The following is a 23,560-nucleotide window of genomic DNA, read 5'->3' on the forward strand; positions in this document are numbered from 1 at the left end:
CAAAGTTCACATTTGCCTGGAATGAGAAAATGCTCTCAAGGCAAAGGCCGTTTCAGGGTTCCTGTGTTCCTCTCCGTGTCTTCAGCTTTCATCTTGTGCTCCGTGCTTTCAGAGCCCAACAGACCGTTTTCTTTCAGTATCTGTTGTTTCCATCAGTGCGGCTGCTCGGATTGCAGGAAGCTTATTAAAAATTTGCATTCTGATTCTGTCAAGTCCACTTCCGGGATTCATGTCTCTTGTTTCTGGAAGCTTCCACGCATGACTTCGCACTACCACTGTGTGAACACTTGCTCAAGGCAAAGAGCGCCTGCGTTTCCTTAAGCAGTACCTTAAGACCGGGGTGGGGGGATGGGGGGATGGGGGGATGGGGGTGGGGGGTGGGGGGGTGGGGGGGTGGGGAGGTGGGGGGATCAAAACATGGGTTTCTTTTCAGCCAACGTTCAGTCTTTAATCATATTCGCAATGGACTTTTGCCAGACTTCTTTACCAGTTCTGTCAGTTGCTTTTCTCCTAGAGCCTCTACTTGTCGTCTCAGCTGCCTGGCAGATGGCCAACCCAACACCAACTTAAAAATCATTTCTTTGCATGAGTTTTTTCTCATCGCCCAGGTATTAGGAATTACACCACACATCTGCTTTTGAGGTCTGACTTGTGGTTACAAATTCCCAGGGGAACGTTTTTCCCTCTCTCCACTCCTTTCCAATGTTGACACAGACCAGTGTCCTTCCCTGTCCCCTCACGACCTATGGGTATTTTGGCACCTCCAGCTCCCTGTAGACTTCAGCCACTTTGTTTTGATGGTAGCCTGTGCTTCCCATCCTTAAATATATAACTTAGGTACAGAGTGTCCATGCTTGTGAGGCAGGTGTGTAACTTTGAAATCATTTGGACTGCTAACTACACCCTTATATCAACCACATTGGCTTTTGCTTATCTTTTTTTTTCTTTTTTTTTTTTTGAGACAGGGTCTTAAGTAACTCAGATTGTCTTTGAATGTGATATGTGGCTGAGGCTGGCCTTGAACTTGGGTGTTTGAGTGCTTGGATTACAATGATGTGTAATGACACGTAATTTATTCAGTGCTGGAGATCAAACTTGGGGTTTTGCACGTTCTAGGATTACAAACTTCCTCAGTACATTCAGCCCTTTTTGTGTGGATGTGTCACACTGGAAGAAAGGTCACCAACGGATGTCAGAACTGGTGCTGTCCTCAAGCCTGCAGATCCTCTGCCGTTTCCATCCGTGGTGTCTTTGAACCTGCTGCTGTGACCCAAGCCACCTTGATGGACACTATGTCCTGCACTCCCTGTCCTCTTTAGCTCTTATTTTACAGTGGTCTCTTGGTGAAGGTTGTTTAGAAATCTCTGGCCATTTATACCCCCACATGATTTCTGCCCTCAGCATAATGCTGAGGTTGTCTTTACTGCAACTCACAGGGAAATGAATACTTTTTACTAAATTTAAAGGAGCGCCCAGGCCTCTATCTGGCTACCTAGCTATCAGGCTAACTCCTGCCACCTCCTCACTGTTCTTTCCTTGTAAGAATTTGCCTTTCTTTCCTTCTTTCTTTCCTTTGTTCCTTCCTCTCTTTCTTTTTCTTGTTCTTTTTTTTTTTTTTTTTTTTTAAAGACAGGGTTTCTCAGTGTAACTCTTGTCCTGGAACTCCTTCTGTAGCCCAGGCTGGCCTTGATGAGCTCAGAGATCCATCTGCCTTTGCTCCTGAGTGCTGGGATTACAGGAGTACGCCACTGCCACTACCACAGGCAGAACTTGCCTCTTATATGGCCTCTTAATCTTTGTTCCTTGTTCCTATCATTGTATCTTATTCAGCTTTATGTATTCAGTAGATTAGATGATCAAAACAAAACAAAAGTTTCAGGGCAAGGCGAGTCAAGAGAAATTCAGGAAGAAAAGCCTTAACAACATAAAAGGTTTATCTAGGAGGAAGGGGTGGGTGGTGGTGGTGGTGGTGGTGGTTGGGTGGCCTTTGACATGTAACCAAATTATCCTGTCTCCCTCCCTTCATGGCACAAATGACATCATTCTTTATGTTTTGTTTTGTTTGTTTGTTTTTGTTTTTTGAGACAGGGACTCTCTGTGTCTAGCCCTGGCTGTCCTGGAACTTGATCTGTAGACCAGGCTGGCCTTGAACTCACAGAGACCCACCTGCCTCTGCCTCTTGAGTTCTGGGATTAAAGTAGGGCGCCACCACTGCCCAGCAAATCACACAATTCTAAGCCTCTGTTTTATTTACCTGCAAAACATGTTTTGTTGTGCTAAACTAACAGGAAGGCAGGAAAAGTCAAATTGTTTCCAACCTGTTACCATTCTACAGCACTCAGATCACCTCTGCACTTTGGGAGCAGGTACCTTGGACCAAATTTCTCCCAGGCAAGGTCCGTGATGAGCTGAAATCCATTTTCTCCTCCTGTCACAATTGGATTCCAACTCTAAGTTGGCCTAACAACTTTACCAGCAATACCAACACATGTGTATGGAATCACAGAGATATATGGGAGGATGCTTCACTTTCCTGAGCTTCATTGCAGAAAAAGCTGAATTTACCTTTGTAAACAAAAATAGCAGCCTTTCTCAATGAAGAACAATTCACTCTCAAAAGGAGAATTCAAATTTATTAAAAAAAAAAAGTTGGCAACTGTCCTCAATGCGTTTTGCCTGCAAATTTTGGAAAGTGTTGGGTTCTTAGCCACAGAGTGTTGTATACCACCTGTGCTCTATGATATAAATGACATACCATAGATGGAATGCAGGAGCAAAAACAGCAAACGTGAAAGTCCTCACTCTTCAAGAGCCATGGAGGTTAAGAGCAAGGTGCTGGCGGTGGGGTGATATATTGTTTATGAGCTAATAAAGCCCTGGAGATCAAAATGCAAAGCTAGTCACAGCCATAGAGCCAGGCAGTGGTGATACACACCTTTAATTCCAGCAGTCATACTAGTTAGAATAGCAGTGTATCTCTATTGCTATGTAGCCCACCACCAGACACCTCCACCAACCTTCTACCATCCTGCAGCAGTCAGATTACCTCTGCACTTTGGAAGCAGGTACCTTGAACCAAATCTTTCCAGGACCTTTTTACCTTTCTAAACCAAACACAAGTTGATTATATAACAACTCCTAACTTGTCCCTCACCCTACCACTCAGTAACTGTCTGTCTACGCAAATCATACCATGTATGCTCTTCTGTGACTGGCTTATTTCACTTAGATTTTCTTTGTTCTATTATATTGTTGTATCAGAAGTCCCTTTCTTTTTCAGGGCTAAATAGGTTTCTTCTTCTTCTTCTTCTTCTTCTTCTTCTTCTTCTTCTTCTTCTTCTTCTTCTTCTTCTATTATTATATTATTATTATTATTATTATTATTTATTATTATATAGGTGTAAGCATTACAGCTCAGATGGAAAAGTATTCTGGCACATCTGAGTGGACAGCTCGGATGGGAAAGTATTCTGGCAGTCAGGAGCCAAGGAATACCACAGGTCACAGTAAGCATAGCAGTTTACAGCTCTGCTCCAGGGAAAGGTTTCCCAGTGTAACACCTCTGCTCTGGCAGGGGAGGGCTTCCCCAGAGATGTTACTGTTTGACCGAATATAACAACTCTGCCCTAGTGGAAGGTGTGTTGTTGTGTCTCTGCTTCCCTGAAGGAAACTCTCACCCAAACCTCATTCAAGAGATTTATTGAGAGGGAAGAAACCGAGAGAGTGGCTGCCTCTGCCAGGGTGGAAGAAGATAGCAGCAAACTGAACAGGCACAGGGCTTATATAGGGCTTCTTAGGGGCAGAGTTTTTCTAGAGAGGAGATTTCCAGGTGGGGATTGGTCAGATTTCAGTTCCTTGAGCTCAGACTGGCTAGATCTCCTGCTCAGGGACTGATTGGTTTTCTGCTCAGGCATTGGTTGGTTTTCTGCTTCATTGGTCAGGGACAGATTTGGCTCTGGTTTCAGGGCCAAAGTGTGTTTCTTTCACTGGCCCTTTTTAGCCTTTTGGCTCTAATTTCAGGGCCAGGACATATCCCTGCCCCCGCCCCCCCCCCATTGGCTCGGATTCTAGGACCAAAGTGTATTTCTTTGGCTCTACTCAAGGTATGTTTCTTTGGCTGGCCCTTTTTCCCTACAATGGGTACACCTCTTTTGTTTGTTTAGTTTTTTTTTTTTTTTTTTTTAAGACAGAGTCTGTATATCCCTGGCTGGCCTGGAACTCACTATGTAGAGAAAGAAGGCTGGCCTTAAACTCACAGAGATCCGACTGTGTCTCCCAGGTGCTGGGATTAAAGGTGTGCACCACTACACTTGTTTATATATTTATCATATATTTATTGATAGTCTCTTAGGTTACTAACCTCTTAACTATTGTGAATTTGTCATTTGTCCAAGTTGTCATTTGTTCTTGCTATGAACAGAGGGGTATGAACATCTGTTCAAATCTCTGCTTTCAGGTTTTTGTGGTATATATCCATAAGTAAAATTTCTGGACCATATAACAATTATTATTATTATTTTCAGTTTCCTGAGACAGGGTCACTCTGTATGGCTGTTCTGGAACTTGCTCTGTAGACCATGCTGGCCTCGAACTCTGAGATCTGTCTGCCTCTGCCTCCTGAGAGCTGGGATTAAAGATGTGAGCCATCACTGCCCAGTGTCATTATTATTTGTAATTCTTATTAACTAATTGGTTGTGTTTGTGTCTATGTTCCTGCCACATAAACACATGTGAAAGTCAAAAAATGACTTTCAGGAAACAGTTATCTCCTATCATGTGAGTTCAAGGGACTGAACTAAGGTTGTCAGGACTGGTGGCAAGCACCTCTACCCAGTGAGCAATCTTGCCACCCCCAGTTCTGTCTTTGAAGAACATACTGCTTTCCAGTAAGCTTTGAACCCTTCTTACTTCTTGTAAGATATTCCGTGTACGTCCCTGAACCTCCAAAGCTATTCCAGAATGCTTAGTCTCAGGTCTCTATTTTTCTGAGAATTATTAGTTCTTAATTAAACAATACTCCAGATGTTTGTATTAATTAAAAGATCATAGAAAGCTTTATTCTGTCTGAGATCTGATAAATTGCTTCTTGCTTAGTGCTGTTTGACATTTCCCCCATCTGTAGGAGGTATCCTATCCAGATGGTCATTGCCTCTAGCTAGGCTCCAGCACCCCTGATCTGTAGGAGGTATCCTACCCAGATGGTCATTGTCTCTAGCTAGGCTTGAGCATCCCAACATAGTAGCCAACAGCCATATTTTCCTCAGTTGCACCAGCCACATTTCAAGTGCACAACAGTCACATGGGGCCTATGCTACTGAACTGTAGAACATTCCATTCATTCCAGAAAGTTCTATCGAGAGTGCTGCTCTATTTTGACTCTGACCTGGTTATGGCTGCATTGTACCCTGAGTAGTCCCCAGAAGTGACTTAGTTCTAGGGGACAGGGCATAACCATGTTCGAAGGAGAATGCCTTAGACTCTGGGACATGTCCCGATTCCTGCGATGGCTGTACTCTAACCCATTGTTCCCATACCAGCTTTTCTGAATGAGTTGATGTTTTTCATTTTAGGTGATGGTCCATCTGATCCAAGGTGGGTCAATTAAATGCCCTTCTGTTAGGAATTTGGATCTGAGAAGGGAAGGTTCTCAACTGGGTCCTCTAAATGTCTAGAATTACAAAACCTTCATGTTCCATTATTCCAAACAGTTGAAGAGAAGAAAACCTCTTAGGTTTTCTGAATTTTGTTTTTTGTCCTCCTCTTGTTTGGCTGCATTCTTGAAGTGGGTTGCTTTGAGAAAGAAATACACATAGGCAGTGGTGACCCATGGCCTTTAGTCCCGGCACTCATGAGGCAGAGGCAGGTGGATCTCTAAGTTTTAGGCCAGCCTGGTCTACAGAGCAGGTTCCATGGTGGCCAGGGTTACACAGAGAAAACCTGTCTAATAACAAAAACAAACAAACAAACAAACTGCAAAATCCAAAAGAAACACAAAAACCATGCACAGGGAATTTTTATGCTTAAGCTAGCTCAGACTGGTTTTTGATATTGGGAGTCATAATCCTTACTTGCAGTCTGTATATAGATATACACATATGTGAGTGTAAGTGCCAAGGCTTTTACATTATGGAGGTGTGTGTATTGCACACAAACCTTGTAAATTGTTCAGGCTCCAAGTCTCTAGATTCTTCTACCCCCACCCCCCTCCCGGCTTTATTGTCTCATCTGCAGAGGACACTGAGGATACCATCTCAAAGTCCTCTGCTATTTTCCTTGATGAGGAATCCTTGTTTTTTTTTTTTTTTTTTTTTTTTTGTTTTGTTTTGTTTTTTTGTTTTTAGTCAGGGTTTCTCTGTGTAACAGTTCTGGCTGTCCTGGTACTGGCTCTGTAGACCAGTCTGGCCTCCACCTCACAGAGATCTACTTGTCTCTGCCTCCTAAGTGCAGGAATTAAAGGGATTAACTGGTTTGCCTCCGTGGTTTATACTGCATTTCAATTACTCGACCTGTGTAGCTGTCACACTTGTTCTATGTGTGACTGATAAATATGGCCAAGGCAGGAACTCTTGTGACAATGACAACCTGGCTTGAGTAGGGCTGAATATGAACCTCAATTCCTCAAGTCCTAGCATGGCATGATCAGAGACCTCTTGCAGGATCAGCTATGAAAAACAAAACCAACCAACCAACCAACCATGAGCAACAGCAGCTAGCTCAGAGAAGGGGCAATACGAATACTAATGTGAGCAAATGCTGTCTGTTGTCAAGTTAACAGAGGGACGGTGTGGAAGAGTGGCATGTGCTGTGGTAGCAGGGCCTTCACACCACTGTAAGAAGTTAGGATGTATCTGAAGGACAGTGGAAAAGCAGTAAAGGGATTTGTTTAATCAAAGGATGTGTGGTGAGATATTGTTTATGATTTATTAAAACTTGCCTGAGGATTAAGAAAGCAAAATCAGCCACAGGCTATAGAAACCAGGAACACAACTTTAATCCCAGCAGCCAGGAGCAAGGAGGTGGTGGTACACACCTTTAATCCTAGGACTCAGGATTAATCCATAGATGGAACTCTGTGAGAATTATAGCTCACAACTTTAACCCCAACATTAGGGAAGTATATAAGACAGAGGCAAGGTCTCAGCTAAGTATTCATTCTCCAGGCAAAGGGAGTCTCCGGCACAGTTTGAGACTTGGTAAAAAGCTCCTGTGTGGATCAGCCCTTTCAGACTGAGCTAGAGGTGAGAGCTAGTGGCTGGTCCTTTGTTTTTCTGAACTTCAGCCTGAAGTTTAAACCCACTATCAGTCTCTGGGTCTTATATTTTTCGTGTTACAGAGATGTTTCTAAAATAGATCGTCCTGGCTACTATGGAGATACTGCAAGGTATGAGGGGACAGAAGGACCCTCAGGCATGGCCTGTGAACACCGCAAGCGGTGGAGAAGGTGTGCATTTGAGATAGCAGGTGAAAAAGAATGGAAGCTTCCCATCATTTTAACCCTCTAAATAGTCAGTGCCAACAGCAACTCTGTGAATGAAGCGGACGTAAGGATCCTAAAACGCCAAGGAGGAACTTGCTTTGTTTCACAGGGCTGCTCTGGACTTAGGAAGTACTTAAAGCAGCCCGTTTTCTCCTCTTTCTTTGCATGAATCTGGGGAGAGCGAAGGCAAGTGACTTTACAAGGGCGGCAATATGTGTGGGAACGTTCAGTGGGAACACCCCTCCCCGTTCAACTTCAAATAAGCACCAAGGTGCTTCACCAGTAGCACGTCTCCATCCTAAAACCTGCAACCATCCTCTGCACCGATAATGTGGGGGCAAGATTTCCTTGAGGATAACCCACTTCCTAAACAGAATAAAATATGGGTTGCGTTTCCGCGTCCAAACGGGGCGTTCGGGGCTTCTTCCCGCCTCGGAGATGCTCAGGCCTGGATCGCTCAGCCCGCATTCCCGCACGCCAGCAGCTTTTGTGTGGAGCGCTTGCTCCCCGCGGCCGGGAAGCTCGGGGACTCGGTGACGTCGAGGAATTCTCCCGGGGCTTCTCCTCTAAGTCAGTACCCCCCTGAAGTTCTCCCAGGCACTTGCACCGACGCCATCCCACTGAGGAAGGGCAACGCAGACACGGCAGTTTTTTTCATCTGATCTCCCCGCTTGCACCCTGGGGTTTTCCTCCGAGCAGCGCTCACCCGTGGGGAACCCGCCACCGCGAGCTCCTCCGCCCGCGCCGCAGCGCTCGCTCCCGGGGCCGTGGCCGCGGTCCCTCTCCCGCCTCAGCGATTCCGGCCGCTCTGGGCCGCGCCGTCTCGATGGTCTGGCGCGGCCGCGGGGCGTCGCGCGGCCTGGTCGCCAGGGGGCGCGCTGGCCGGCGCCGCCGCCTCGGAGTGCGCGGCCCGACCGCGTCCGCCATATTGGATGCCGCAGCCGCCGCGGTCAGCGCTTCCTCCTGTGTCTTCGCTGCGCGCTGCAGGTTCCCGCGGCCTGGGCGGCGGGGAGGTGACACAGGAGCCCGTGGGAGGAAGAGGAAGGAGGGGAAGGGGGTGGAGAGTGGAGGGGACCGAAGCCGGAGCGTGGAGGCCGCTGCCGAGCGGGGCGGAGAAGCAGAGAAGGCGCCGCGCCAGCCCCTCCCCCGCCGCCGACCCGCCCCGGCGGCCTCCGTCCTGCTCGTTGCGCCCGCCCCGCGGCCATGCGGGGGCCTCGCCGGCGCTGAGGAGCGTCGCCTGCTCGCCGTGCTCCGCGGCCTCCCGGGCCCGTCGCCCGCCCGCCCTTCCGCACGTAACGCGCCGGCCGCCGCCTCTTCCTTCGCCGGGCCCCGGGCCTCTGCGCAGGCAACATGGAGGCCGTGAAGACCTTCAACAGCGAGGTTCGTACCGCAGCCCGGCCTCCCGCCAGGCCCGGCCCGGCCCGGGGCTCGCGTGCCGAGCGAGCAAGGGCGCGGGCCGCAGTTCCCGCGGGTGGGGCGAAGGCGGCCGGGCGGCCGTGGGGGAGGGGAACGACCCGCGCCCCCCCGGGCCGGGCAGGGCCGGGGGAGGGCTGGGGGAGGGCGGGAGGCCGGGCCGGCCCCCGAGGCGGCCGCGCCACGCTCCCGGGTGGGTTCCACCGGAGCCTGGTCCGCCCACCCGCAGCCCGTGGCCCTTGCAGGGTCTGAACTGTTGCAGGACATCACTCTGCAGGTCCTCCCGGGTGACTGAGGAAGCTGACACACGGACGCGAGGCCTTGGAGAGGACCCACGGGGTGGTGATCCGAAAGTCACGTTACACGTAGTGTTTATTATTGAGGTTCTGTTGACTAGGTAACTTGCCAGCCAGGGACTTAGCTAATTGGATGGTTGGTAGGGAGGCAACATTATTCTGAGATCTCCTTCCCTCCCTCCCTCCCTCCCTCCCTCCCTCCCTCCCTCCTTCCCTCTCTCCCTCCCTCCCTCCCTCCCTCCTCCCTCTCTCCTTCCTTCCCTCCTCTCCCTCCTTCCCTCTCTCCCTCCTTCCCTCTCTCCCTCCTTCCCTCTCTCCCTCCTTCCCTCTCTTCCTCTTTCCCTCTCTCCTTCCCTCTCTACCTCCTTCCCTCCCTCCCTCTTTCCCTCTCTCCTTCCCTCTCTCCCTCCTTCCCTCCCTCCCTCTTTCCCTCTCTCCTTCCCTCTCTCCCTCCTTCCCTCCCTCCCTCCCTCCTTCCCTCCCTCTCTTCCTCTCCTTTTCTCCCCTCCCCCCCTTTTCCTATTTCTACTTGCCCTTCTGATCATCAGTTAGGGAGAAAGGCAAATGTTAGGGAGACATTCCCCGGGGTAGGGAAGAAGCTGGGAGTTACATTTGCCATGGGCTCATTCACGAGTCAAGTTAGCATACATGTACATATATATTTAAAGGCAGGTGTCAGATTTTCACTATTGCTGAATGTACTTATCTGATTGGAAGACAGGCTTTGAAAAAACCCTCAATTTCTTTTTAAGGAACATTATCACTAAGACCTAATTCAAACTTTCAATGTAGCAAATACAAGCTGAGTCTCCATTATCCTTGTAGTCTTGTACCTCTTAGAAGAAGATATAAATGTATGTTAACTAATTAGCATAGTTTTCAGAACTTTTGGTTTGGAGGTGCTGATGCTTTTACTCAGTAATATGATGATTAATATCTTAAGTGCATGATCTTTTAAGATAGTATTTGTGAATGTCCAAATGGGACAGTGCTTTTAAATGTCTTTCTGCAATTTCATCTTAATTTTTTTCTGTTTAAGGTAGCACATAGGAAATGCAAAGGGGTTAAAAGTTAAAGTTCATGCCACTTTAATTATGCATATTACTTTCAGTAGTGGTCAACTTGCTGACAATGAGAGCAATGCATTTGAGAAGCTTGTGAATTTGTAACTGATAACCTGGTCAGATATTCCCTTAAATAAAACTTATTCCTCTCAGCCAATGATCTATATTTAGAATATGGAATAAAAGGAATTTAGAGATACTACAATTAACCATTTTTAATGTTTTGTAACTGTATAGGCAAACAGCCATGTGACTTTTTTATTTGTTGCATACAGCATTAATATTCAACAAAAAAAACTCCCTTCTTAGTGGGGCCTGGTGGCTCACACCTTTGATCTCAGCACTGAGGCAGAGGCAGGTGGATCTCTGTTCAAGGCCAGCCTGATCTACAGAGTGAGTTAAAGGACAGCCAGAGCTACAAAATAAGAGACCCTTTACCACAACTAAACAAAACCCCCTCTTTCTCTTATTTCCAAATTACTGGATTTAGCTCTTTTCCTTGATGGTGAATTTCCCTCTTTGTTTAGGAGATCCCTAATGTGTCTTCCCTTCTCCAGGGGTTTCACAGGAGATCCCACAGTGACAGGTGTGTAAACAAGTGCTAGTGCTTGGAGGCCATGGTAGAGTAGTTTAGAAGAGTAATTGGCTGTCCATTTTAGTTGGAAGGATAAGGAGCCTGGCAGTTACACACCTCTTTCTCCTTTTGTGTCTGTTGGAGCAGAGTTTGAGATGTAATTTTAGTATGTAGCACTTAAGGATTTCAAACAACTTAAATCTCTACCTTTCCATCTTAATATGTAAATTTTTAAAGTGATTTAAAGTGGGATTAATTTAAAAATACAGGATGGACTCCGAGCTGAGATAAATATGTTTAGGAAACATCCAGAACCTCCCTCAGACTGGAAATTGAACAAAGGGTCCTTTACATGCTCAGGTGAGGGTCACACCAGTGAGCTACAATATCCCAGTCCTCTTTTTTATTTTGAGAGAAATCCTTATTTAGATTGTCTAGGCTGGTAACACTTGAGCTCACTCTGTAGTCCAGATAGGACTTGTATTTATTATGTGATCCTCTTGTCTCAGCTTCTCTAGCAGCAGGGCTATAGGCTTGCAGCAAACTTGGCTCTGAATACTTTTGTTTAAGTACAAAATGCATAGCGTTGTGAATTTGGAAAAGAAGATACTGATTACAATATTGTACACATGTGGCTGCTGTAGTGCATGTCTGTTACTACAATCTAGCACCTCGGCTGCTCATTCATTACTGTTCTGTTAAGTCGTGTTTTGCAAAGGACAGAAATGAAAAGGAGTCTGAATTATAGGGAGAAAATCATGTTTTCAAGTGCTCACAGTGAATTTGGCTTTTAAGGCATCAAAATTTGGCTCATGGTAATAATAACTGTCATTAGTATTGTTGAGATAGGGTCTTACTGTTGTTTCATCTTCCTGTGTGCTGGGATTACAGGTGTGTGTGGCACCACACTTTTGGCTAGTTCAAAGAATTGTCATTACTGTTCGTTAGCCTGACATTTTTAAACCTTCCAGTACTTAGAATATGAAAGTTGGGTGTCCTGACACACACTAGTAATTCCAGCACCTAGGAGGTTGAGGCAGAAGGATTGCTCTGAATTTGAGCTGGCCTGGGCTACATACTTTGTCCTGGGCCAGGCTGGGCCACATTGTACAACCCTGTCTGAAACAAAAACAAAAACAGATGTTTAAAATATGAAATGCTTAGCAAAGTCTTGCTAATTCGTAGGCTTTATAAGACTGACCTACCCCAGTCTTATTTCCTGTTTAGCAGAGAACATTATTTTGGAAATAAGATGCTAGAGATTGTGAAGCTAAGAATACAGCCTTTTCTGGGCATTGGTGGCGCATGCCTTTAATCCCAGCACTTGGGAGGCAGAGGCAGGCGGATCTTTGTGAGTTCGAGACCAGCCTGGTCTACAAGAGCTAATTCCAGGACAGCCTCCAAAGCCACAAAGAAACCCTATCTCGAAAAACCAAAAAAATAAATAAATGAAAAAATAAAAATAAAGAAACCAAAAAAATAAATAAATAAAAATAAAGAATACAGCCTTTTTTTTCAAAAAAATTAATCTGCAAAATGTAAAAAAAAAATTTTAGTTTGAGTCCTCATCTTCAATCAGCTTTCTCCTATCATAATTTCTCAAAGTATTTCTCTGTCCTTCACCACTATAGTAAAGATACTGTATCAGGAGATCCTTTGTTCAAGAGTTTTCCTCTTCATTGTTATGAGTTGAATGAGAGTTAATCCCATGGCCGTTATTGTCTGTTCTGTTTTCTTTTTTTCTGTTTTTTTTTTTTGAGACAGGGTTTCTCTGTAGCTTTGGAGCCTGTCCTGGAACTGGATCTGTAGACCAGACTGGCCTGAAACTCACAGAGATCCTCTGCCTTCCAAGTGCTGGGATTAAAGGCATGCGCCACCACTGCCCAGCATTATTTTCAATTTGATACAATGAGAGAAAGTTGTCCTTATTTTGGAAGACTCCCTGAGAATCAAAGCTTGAGTGGAGCAGCTGAACTGAACATGGATTAATCATTGCCAGGAATTGTAGTTGCTGCTGTTGCAGCAACTTCTTACAGTGACTTGGGAGTCCACCGCACCTAGTGAGAAGGACAGCTTAACTGTATGGACCGAATTGGGGCTGCCTTGAGTGTTCCTTGGTAGCATCTTCATGTGAACTGCTGTCCATGCTCTGCACCCAGAGATTGCTAACTGCATGGAGGCCATTCTGACAGGGACCTCCTCTCTAGTGCCTTGTTTTTTGAAAAGCAAAAGGAAAGATAATGGCTTCACAGGATATCTTTAGAAAATTTCAGTGCCATTGGAGAAGAAATTTTTAAAGCACACTCAAAGTAATGCATGAAAACTCTTAAGTGTATTAGCAGTGGTTATGCCTGGACAAAACCAGAGGAGGTATTGGAGGTATTGGAGGTATTGGAGTTGTTTAAGAACTTAAAAGTTTACAGGATTACAGGTGTGTGGAACCACATTCTTGACTACGTCAAAGATTATCATTACTATTTATTAGCAAGACAGTTTTAAATCTTTAAATACTTAAAATAAGAAAGTTGGGTGTCCTGACACACATTAGTAATTCCAGCACCTATAAGATTGAGATAGGAGGATTACTCTGAATTTGAGCTGGCCTGGCCTACATACTTTGTTCTAGGCCAGACTGGGCCATATTTTTCACACTGTCAAAAAAAAATTAACAGTGCCAGGTGGTGGGCAAGCCTTTAATCCCAGCACTTGGGAGGCAGAGGCAGGCGGATCTCTGTGAGTTCGAGGCCCACCTGGTCTACAGAGCGAGTTCCAGGATAGGCTCCAAAGCAATACAGAGAAACCCTGTCTTGAAAACAAAAAACAACAACAACAACAAAAGATTGCTTCATCGATGAATTTCTGTGGGTTGCTTTTCTAACTGGTTATGTTGGTAAAGACTACTTGCCCCATGCTGTGTTTCATTTTTCTTGCTATGAGTAGGCTGAGTAGAAGGTAGGATGGAGTCTATGGTTTTAAGATATGCTAGAAAATTAATTGCAGTTTAACTCGTAGATTTCTCTCAGTTGCTAAATTTTGGAAAGATTCTTTTATCATCTTTCTAAAAATTGACCAATCTGTTTTTGGGATAGTTTGGTAGTCTTGGCTGTCCTGGACCTCTTTGTAGAGGCTAGTCTAGAATTTGGAGGAATCCTCTTGCCTCTGCCTCCCCAGTGTTTGAAATGAGATCTCAGGCATGTGTCAGCATACCTGGCCCTAGTTGACATTGTTAGGATACCTAAGTCTGTAGTGCTTGTCTGCCGTTGGCACCCTTTGGTTATTGGATAGCTCACTCTGAACCATTCTAGGATGCACACTTTAAGACTCACCCTAATACCCAGTACATTTTCATAGTCCACATTTTCCTTCCCGCCCAGTCTTGTATATGGAGTGGGCAATCTGTGTAACTACAAAACTTTTATAATTGGCCCATCAATATCTATTAGTAGCCATGGGTTGGTTGAAACAAATGAAAAACGGTAGAATAACATTCTAAGTTTGTTTTGGTTTGTGAATTTTTGCTTTATTTATGGCACAGGGAAAACACAGGGAACATTTGTAAAACATTTCTCTTTGATTTTCATCTTTCAGGGATATGTCACCCTTTTGCTGTTTTGTTTTGTAGGGAAGTTTGGTTAGTTGTATCAGGCTGTAATTGTTTTTTCTACCTTGTTGAAAATTATTAAAGGTAAACATACTTAGTGTTTTAAAACTAAGGACTCCTTTACTAACAGGACCCTCCGTCTACCCCAGTGGTTTGGATCAGTACTTCTTAACTTTGTATTGTGGTATTTGGGGCTGCATAGTTATTTGCTGTGAGGAGCAGTCTTGTGAAGTGTAGGTCATTTGGCAGCATCCTAGCTTTTAACACACCAGATGCTGTGTAGCACCCTCCCTGTTGGTGGCATCCAACTCTATCTTCAACAAATGTTATCAGTTATCCCTTAAGGGAGGTTGAGAATCATGGATTTAGGTTTCATTAAAGTGTCTCAAAGCACTTTGTACTCTCCCTAATGATGAGTCTACTTTTATGTTCTTTTCCCCTGGTTACAAGCTTAGTGAGAACATTGATGGTGTTGCTTCAGATCTGTGGCACCCAGCGGGCCATTTAGAATAGAGTGTAGCACCCACATGAGGGTGTCTCAAGTCAGTGAGGGAATAATGATTTACTAGATACTGAAGTAGCTAATATTTCTGGACACATGGTTTTAAAATGCATAAGTGATTTTATTTTTTAACTTGCATATTCTTCTAGTGGGAAGAATCTTTGACTAATTGACTACAATTACATTTTCGAGAACCTAGTATGCCTTTCAAGTGTTGCTTTAAAGGTAAATTTTAGGACGTTGTAGAAACATAGATTAGGTGAGAAATTTTTTTTGGTTTTTCGAGACAGGGTTTCTCTGTAGCTTTGTAGACCAGACTGGCCTTGAACTCACAGAGATCCACCTGCCTCTGCCTCCTTAGTGCTGGGAATAAAGGCATGGGCCATAACTGCAGGGCTATTTTAATTTATTTTTAATTTTCATGGGGAATGAGAGGAGGGGCAGGACTTCTAATGAGGGTTCCAGTTAGGACATACCAGAATTTTATGTTGGATTGTGTTCAAGCCTGTTTTAGATTTAGTGTCTTGAAATGATTGTACAGTAATAGTTTTTTTCTTACCCACAGTAATAAAAATTTAGACTACAGTAATGATTCTGATTGAATAGATTTTGATATTGTATGATTTGAGAATATATACATCACAACCATTCAAGATTACAAAAAAAATTGTCACTATTGAAATCCATTTCATAGATTATTAAACCATGGTGTTCTAGACTAGTATTAAGTTAGAATAAGTCTGTTTGATATTTAAGGGACTTGTATATCTCCACTCTCCTGATAGTCATATTTTAATGATCATTTGCAGTAGGTACTTTAGAGATGAGTTTATTACTTCCATATACAATTTCAGATACCTCTTTCTAGGGCCAGATTTGCTGTTAATGGACAGTTTCTGACTCAGTGGTATAACAAAAGTGTGGTCAGCCATGCCCTTGAACACTAGCTGAACTCAGACTCTTCAGCCAGCTCCTTTTGTCTGTTTTGTTTTCTCAGTGTCTTTCTCTGCTCCTTTCTCAGGGTTGTACCTCTCTTCTTGCTTGCACAGACTGCTTTCCCAGCAGCATGGACACAAGAACCATAGGAAGATGATTCTGACCACTAAGGCAGGCTCTCTGGGAAATGTTAGGTTAACTTGGTAGTGAAATTCTGTATTGCTTGTATGGGTAGTGTACTGGGGAAGCAGGTGGAGTTTGCTGCTTAAAATATATTAGTAGTCTTCAAAAGATCACAAAGGGAATAAAAGTGAATTGAATTATGAGAGATGTTGGAATTTCTTTAAAAATGGGGAAGGAAAAGTTACTGGGCTTAATAGTGAGCACATGTCATATAAATTTGCATTAAATTTACTTTCATTCTGTATTACATAATTTTATTACATTTTTGATAACATTTTCATTGATATGAGTTACTTACAGACCTCATAATTTAAGGGTTGGAAATAAATGACATATACTACAGAAATGGAGAAACAAAAACTAAATCAGATTTTAGATTTTTCTGCTAGAGAGGTTAGTTATGGTACAGATGTTTCAGAAATCAGAGTTGGTGAGCAATGTTCTGTATCTGTGAGTATTGGTGAGCAGTGTTCTGTAGCTGTGGGTGCTGGGGAGCAATGTTCTGTGCTTGGGAGTGCTTATATGGTCTGTTTCAAACTTGATGGTGAATATGATATTTATTCTTTGTGATTCAGATTTTATGCATTTATTTCATCTTTATAATTCTGCATTATAAGAACTGGTAAAACCAAATTAAGACATAGGAATGGGTTTGTAAGTATACCCACTATGGGTCAAGAAATACCTCAGACATTACCTTATTTATTAAGAGTGAAGAATAGATTGCTTATGTTCCTTACAGACAGTTCTGACTGATAAGCAAATGTGTATCAAATGAATCTTTAAAATCTACAGCTTAAATTATTTGTCACTTATTTTGTTTTTCGAGACAGGGTTTCTTTTTGTAGCCCTGGCTGTCCTGGAACTCTCTCTGTAGACCAGGCTGGCCTTGAACATACAGAGATCCACCTGTCCCTTCCTCCAGAGTGCCACACCTCCTGACTTATTTGTCACTCTTACAGGTTGATTGAAAGGCCTAGGATTTCATTCTTTGATCCTGTTGCTGATTAATTCTTAGTGGATACTTATCATATACCAGGAAATTTCCTGTCTTAGATACATTGATCAATGAGGCAAGTGAAAGAACACCTACCTCAGAGGGTATGCTCTTGCAGCCTGTCTTTCCTGAGCCTCTGCAGAGCCAGGCAGGCCCTTTAGTGCCTGTGTTCTTCCCTGCGCTGTCTGTTGGTGCTGCTGGGACCCTGCTCTCCAGGCCCAGTTCTGCTGACTAGTCCAAGAATTTGCCTCACAGAACCAGATTGCCCTGTATGTGTAGTGTACACAGTAGACCAGTAGACCGTGGCTGTTTTCCCAACGGGGGAAAATAGGATTTCTGACATATTAAAAACAAAAACAAAAAAAACAAAACGAACTTCATTTGTTCTTTTAGAATCACAACGATTTCCTGTAAGATGACAAAAGCTTATGTTTTGGAAAAGTAATGGACTTTCATTTAAAATCTTTTGCTTGATCTAAGTTTGGGGAAAATTGGTCCTTTATTTTAATACCCTCTTAATTTGGCATGTTCCTCAGAGCTCCTTTTCTTAGGCTAAAGTACCAGAAGTTGAAGTCATACAACCTGGGATTGTGGGATACCTCCAGTCCTCTTCCTTGCCTTTTGTAAAGGAGGCCCATTGGTTAATTATTTTAGTAACTTAATTGGCCGTCATGTCTAAATACAACTTCCATTTTTTAAAAATGGCTCAAAACATACTTGTAGAAAAGTTGTAAGAAAAGAAATTTTTAGGTGCAAACTTCAGATTCTTTTTAAAAAAAAGATTTGTTGTATTTGTATGTCTGAGTGCTTGTATGTATGATGTGCTTCAAATGGGTGCCTAATGGAAGTCAGACGAGAGTGTCTGATCCCCTGCCACTGGAATTAGGTGGCTCTGAGACATTGTGTGGGTGCTGAAGATTGAACCCAAGTCCTCTGTAGGAGGGCTGCTGAGCCATCTCTCCAGCCCCAGATTCTTCATGTTAAACACCTTTCTTCCTTTCTTTCTTTCTTTCTGTCTGTCTGTCTGTCTTTCTTTTCTTCCTTTCTCTGTATAACATGAACACAAACTTTTTTCTGAATATTTAAGAGTAAATTCCAATTCAAGGTGCCAGTTACCTCTGAATAGCTGTTTATTTTCTTTTAAAAGGATAATTGTTTAATCATAACACAGAATTATGCATTGGGAGGTTAACATTGATATAATTACTGTTGAAGATCTTTGCCTAATTCACTATATATTGTACCCATAGTCTTCCCTATAGAATAATTTCTATACCACACTTTAATGTTTTATCTCTTTTAATTTGGAAATTACTTTTTTTTCCCCCCTTCTAAGAGCCTGAAGTGGTGGTGTTTGACGACAGCAGGACAACTTAGATTTCTTTCCATATTGACTCATCTGCTGTATAATTTCACCCACTTTAGGCAGGAGTCCTTCAGAATTTGCAGTGTGAATCCTGACTTACAAGCATCTGTGTCAGTAGCAGGGATGGTGGCTCTTGCCTACAGGGTTCTTTGCTTTCTCTACCTTTGTACCTTGTCTCTTATTGATGAGATATTTGGTTGCAAATATAAAAAGTATCACCCAAATTTACCCGCTTTTTTTTTTAAGCATAAATTCATTTCTTGCCTGGGTCAGTTAGTACTAATATAGTCACCAGATATTAGTAAGTTTGTTGTGTCTGTATTCTTTGCATCTATGAGAGCTTTCCCTTTTCTTAATTTATATGTAAATATAATTGTGTATATTATTTTAAACTCATGGATTCCTTTTTTTTTTTTTGATTCCTTTTTGTTCACTGGCCTTTAAAGATCTTCCATGGTTAGTTTTGACTAATCAGAGATTCTTCCAGCCAACCCTTTTGTCACTTTGACAAATATTAATAATTTTTTGGAATATCCCCTTATTTCCTGCCTAAGCTGTGACTGGCCATTTCTTCAAGAAACTCAGGCTTCATTTGGTGGCTATATGTATGTCAGTAGATCAAGCTAGACATTTTATTTTACACACATACAAACACAATTCTAGATATATCTACAAAGCCGTGAGTTCATCATACCTTCACAAGGTCCATCTGTGTTTATTTTCCTGTTAGTGAGAACCCTGGCTTTTATTATCTACAGCAGTGGTTTTCAACCTTTCTAATGCTGCAACCCTTTAATACAGTTCTGTATGTTGTGACCCCCCCACCATAAAATTTTTGTTGCTATTTTATAACTGTAATTTTGCTACTGTTATGAATTGTAATGTAAATATCTAATAATATTGTTATCTGAAATTGCCACCCCTGTGAAAGAGTTGTGTGACCCACAGGCTGAGAAGCACTGCTCTATACTATGCTTACTAGTAATTTACTCAGTCCTAAAGCACAGAAGAAGCTCCAAGGCTAGGGCATATGTCTTTGCAAACAGACTGTACTAGCTAAGGCTTAATGCTTTTTTATAGTTGCCTTTTTTTGTTTAGCCTGAGAACATATGGTTAACATACCAGTTAAAGCGGGGCGTTGGTGGAGCACGCCTTTATTCCCAGCACTTGGGAGGCAGAGGCAGGCGGATCTCTGTGAGTTTGAGGCCAGCCTGGTCTACAGAGCTAGTGCCAGGAAAGGCTCCAAAGCTACACAGAGAAACCCTGTCTTGAAAAACCAAAATAATAATAATAATAATAATAATAATAATAATAATAATAATAATAATAATTTAGTTTGGGTCTTTTTCCTCTTTCAATGTAATCTGTTATTCATTTGAAATATAACTAGGTTCTAGTTTTTCCTCATATTTCATTTTTGCTTTCTCTTTATTAAAAATTCAAGCCATTAAAGATAAATTAGCTCCAATTACCTTTTACTTTCTTTTTGAGACCTTTTACTTTCTTCTCTGTAGCCCTGGCTGTTCTGGAACTATGTAGAACAGGCTGACCTGGAAGTCAACAGAGATTGCTTCCCTCACAAGTGCTAGGATGAAAGGTTTACACTGTTATGCCTGACCATCTTTTACATTTTCATAGCTTTAGCATTATGATCACTTGTGACAATAAGCCATTTATTTAGCATTCTTCAAAACAGCATTATGAAGTTCAGAGTTAAACGTTGAGAGAAACTTAGGTGGAATAGTGTGGATTCTTTTGATAGGTATAAAGAAGATGCATGTTCAGGGGTGGGTACTTTCTTCTGAATGCATCTATAGTCTTAGGGGTAAGCATACTTTTCTGTAGCAATGCTTGAGGCCCACAAAGTTGAAGCATGCTTACTGTGTAAGCATCATCTTCAGCATTGCTACAGCAACGTTTACCAAGATGAGCAAGCAACTCAGTGTAGCACGAATTCTAATCAGTATTAATGATAAAAATCCGGAGTCAGATATTCGGGGGGTTGGGAGAGGGCTGAAAGATCAGAGAAGCACGGCATCCAACCACTAGTTCTTACCTCTACTCAATCCTCAGAACAAAGGGGTGATCCTGTCTCTAGGAATCCTCAGACTGAATGCATCCTTAGACTGACTGCCTACACTGCACCTATCTCTATGAAATCTCAGCCTGCATCCCCAGACTGCCTCAGACTGCTTTAGATTGACTGCCTAGACTGCAATGAGCCCCTGTCTCCTCCTCCCCCTTATATTCCTCTCTGCCCAGCCGTATCCCTTCCTGTCTCCACCTCCTTAGTACTGGGATTAAAGGCATGTGACTCCAAGTGCTGGGATCACTTTTGTGTGAGCTCTGTTTCTCTTTAGACTGGATCAATTTTGTGTAGCCCAGGGTAGCCTTGAACTAACAGAGATCCATCTGCCTCTTGTCTCCCAAGTGCTGGGATTAGAGGTGTGTGCCACCACTGCCTGGCTGAAGAGACTGTCTGTGGCTACCTTTGTTTGTACTCTGATCTTCAGGCAAGCTTTATTTGTTATAGCATAAACAAAATATCACCACATCACAGTCAACTAGAAGCTTTAAGAGAGAATTTGGGGCAATGTCCTTAAATTTGGGGCAGCTCTCTCGTGTCAGTCCCCCTACTCCCCAAGACAGGATTTCTCTGTATTGTTTTGGAGGCCTCAAATTCACTGAGATCCGTGAACCTCTGCCTCCCAAGTGCTGGGATTAAAGGCATGCACCACCAATACCTGGCTCCTGTGTCAATCTTATGAATGGTGGAATTACAGTGTGAACCACCATGCCAGACTTATGGTCTTTTATATGAATAAAACTTAGTAACTGGCCATGGTGGTGCGTATCTTTAATCTCAGCACTTGGAGGTAGAGTCAGGTGGCTCTCAGGAGTTGGAGGCCTGCTTGGTCTACATAGAGAGTTGCATGACAGCCAGGGCTACACAGACAAACCCTGTCCCCCAAAACAAAACCACTTAGTAGTATATTGAACGGTGGCAATTTATTAGGACATTAGCAGTAAGCCTGTTTGAATCCTTTAGCATTTTATGTAATGTTAGTTACATAGTTCTTTATTATAATCATGCAACTAAATTTAACTTCTGTACTGTTAGAAATAAACTTGTTTATTTGAGAAATTGTAGTTAATACAGCTATGGGGACTTGATGCCAAGAAGCTTTTTAGTAAACTGATGATTTCTCATCTTTTTGGCTATTTTACTATTATTACTACTTCTCAAACTAAGAGAAAGGAATGGTCTTGCCTTTTCATTGTAATGTTACCACAGGACTAGACAGAACTCAGGAATGTGGAATGTTTGAACCATGGGGAAATTTAAGCTGAAGATGTTCTTGTATCTACCTGTTTATTTATGTATTTTGTTTTATCTCATGAAGAATGATTTCTTGGTTTTATGATATGGTAACTGGATACCATTGTTGCGTTGTGCATCTATAGCTGTAGGCAGAGCTGAAGTCTGTGGTTTTGTTTTGGGCTCCTTTGTTCAGTTCTTTGTACAAGCTTGACTTTCGAAAGAAATTCAGTAGACTTGAGGATGAGAAAGTTATACATTGTTCAGGCTACATACCTATGAGTAGCCAAATTAGAGCAAATTAATAGCATTTTTTTTTTTTAAAGTCTCGTTTGTCTGTCTCTGTGGCTCAGGCTGGAATCATGTAACTATGCTCCTGCCTCAGCCCCCATTGCTGGAATTACAGATTTGTGAACCACCATGCCTAGCTACATTTATACAATTTAGTGTTCTCTGTTTTTGTAGGATTTTTTTTTTTTTTTTAAAGACAGTATTTTTGGTGGCTTTGAACTTGCTGTGTAGACCACATTGGCTTCAAATGCAGAGATTCACTTGTTTCTGTCTCCTGAGTGCTGGGATTAAGGGTATGTATTAGCACACCTGGCCAGGGTGAAATTTTTTTTTTTTTTTTTTAATATGGTTGCTGTCAAAGGAAGATGGAACAGAGTATCAGTTGTACAAGGAGAAGTGTGGTAGTCCACTCACATGGTGGGATTAGACAAGAAGGGGCTCTTAGAGAAAGGGACTCTCATTGTTACGGATTTTGAGACCTAAAGCCATATTGAGAATTGAATAAAATTCATGTTTTGGTGAATTTTGTCAAGCCATTTGGTAAGTAGACTCAAAAACTTTTAAGAATTTGATGAAAATCTGTTTGGTTATTAGGTTGACACCATGGTATAGTATGTTTCCACAATCCACCATCTTCCCTAGGGACTCAATGTTTCCACAATCCACTATCTTCCCTAGGGACTCAGTGTTTCCATAATTCACTGTCTTCACTAGGGACTTGGTTGTGTAGATTTACATGATCCCTAGCTAGTAGACTTGTTTCTTTGTTTGGGTTTTGTTCTTTTTTTGGGGGGGGGTGGCATTTACTTAGTTGTTTTTTATTTTATGTTTATGGGTGTTTTGTATGCATGGATGTCTTTATATCACTGTGTGTCAGGGGCCTGAAGAGTTAAAGCTGTGAGCTGCCATTTGAGCCCTGGGAATTGAATCTGCTAGTGCTCTTGCCAGACCCATTTGCTCTTGCTCTTTTTTAAAGACAAGGGGCTTGCTATGTGTCTTTGCTGCCCTTGAACTTTCTCTTCTACTTCAATACCCCATAACGGGGTTACTGGCATGGGCTCCCATACATGTATGGCTAGTTTTGTGTCTGAGACATGAGTCTATAACATATTTATGGTACGGTACTGTAACAGTTTTAGTTTAGTTATCACTTTTTTTTTTTCTTTTTGGTTTTTTGAGACAGGGTTTCTCTGTAGCTTTGGAGCCTATCCTGGCACTCGCTCTGGTGACCAGGCTGGCCTTGAACTCACAGAGATCCTCCTGCCTCTGCCTTCTGAGTGCTGGGATTAAAGGCCTGTACCACCAACGCCTGGCTATCACTTTTTTTTTTTAACTGAAGAAAATTCAGATACTGTCAGTCTTGTTAGGCTGTTCTGAAGGAGCCCTGACTGCCGAATCATTGGCAGAGTGCCTCAGATACTAAGTGTCCTCTTGCATGCGGCTCCTTTTCCTTCTGCAAGTGTGATCTTAAGACCTCTTGGCTCTTATTTTACTTTTCTTCTAGTTGTCAGCATTGATCTCTCCCCCATTACCTCTTCAGG

The 23,560-nt window shown here is 42.9% G+C and overlaps 2 protein-coding genes across 4 annotated transcripts in view; both read left to right on the forward strand.

Annotated features, from left to right (window-relative positions):
• Positions 1-8,377: 8,377 nt before the first annotated feature.
• Positions 8,378-8,823, forward strand: LOC118238192 (wiskott-Aldrich syndrome protein homolog; the record flags this gene model as incomplete). The annotated part of the gene is made up of 1 exon (XM_035438769.1): positions 8,378-8,823. A coding segment is annotated over exon 1 (414 nt), but the record flags the coding sequence as incomplete, so codon positions are not given.
• Scaf8 (SR-related CTD associated factor 8) overlaps positions 8,672-23,560 on the forward strand; it is a 124,237-nt gene continuing 109,348 nt past the window's right edge. For all 3 annotated transcript variants that reach the window (XM_027401049.2, XM_027401050.2, XM_027401051.2), the window contains exon 1: positions 8,672-8,857. In XM_027401049.2, the coding sequence (XP_027256850.1) occupies positions 8,828-8,857 (30 nt within the window). In that variant the 5' untranslated portion in view covers positions 8,672-8,827. The remainder of the gene's footprint in view (positions 8,858-23,560) is intronic.

Source organism: Cricetulus griseus, chromosome 2 (genome assembly GCF_003668045.3).
Source record: "Cricetulus griseus strain 17A/GY chromosome 2, alternate assembly CriGri-PICRH-1.0, whole genome shotgun sequence".
Taxonomy (NCBI): domain Eukaryota; kingdom Metazoa; phylum Chordata; class Mammalia; order Rodentia; family Cricetidae; genus Cricetulus; species Cricetulus griseus.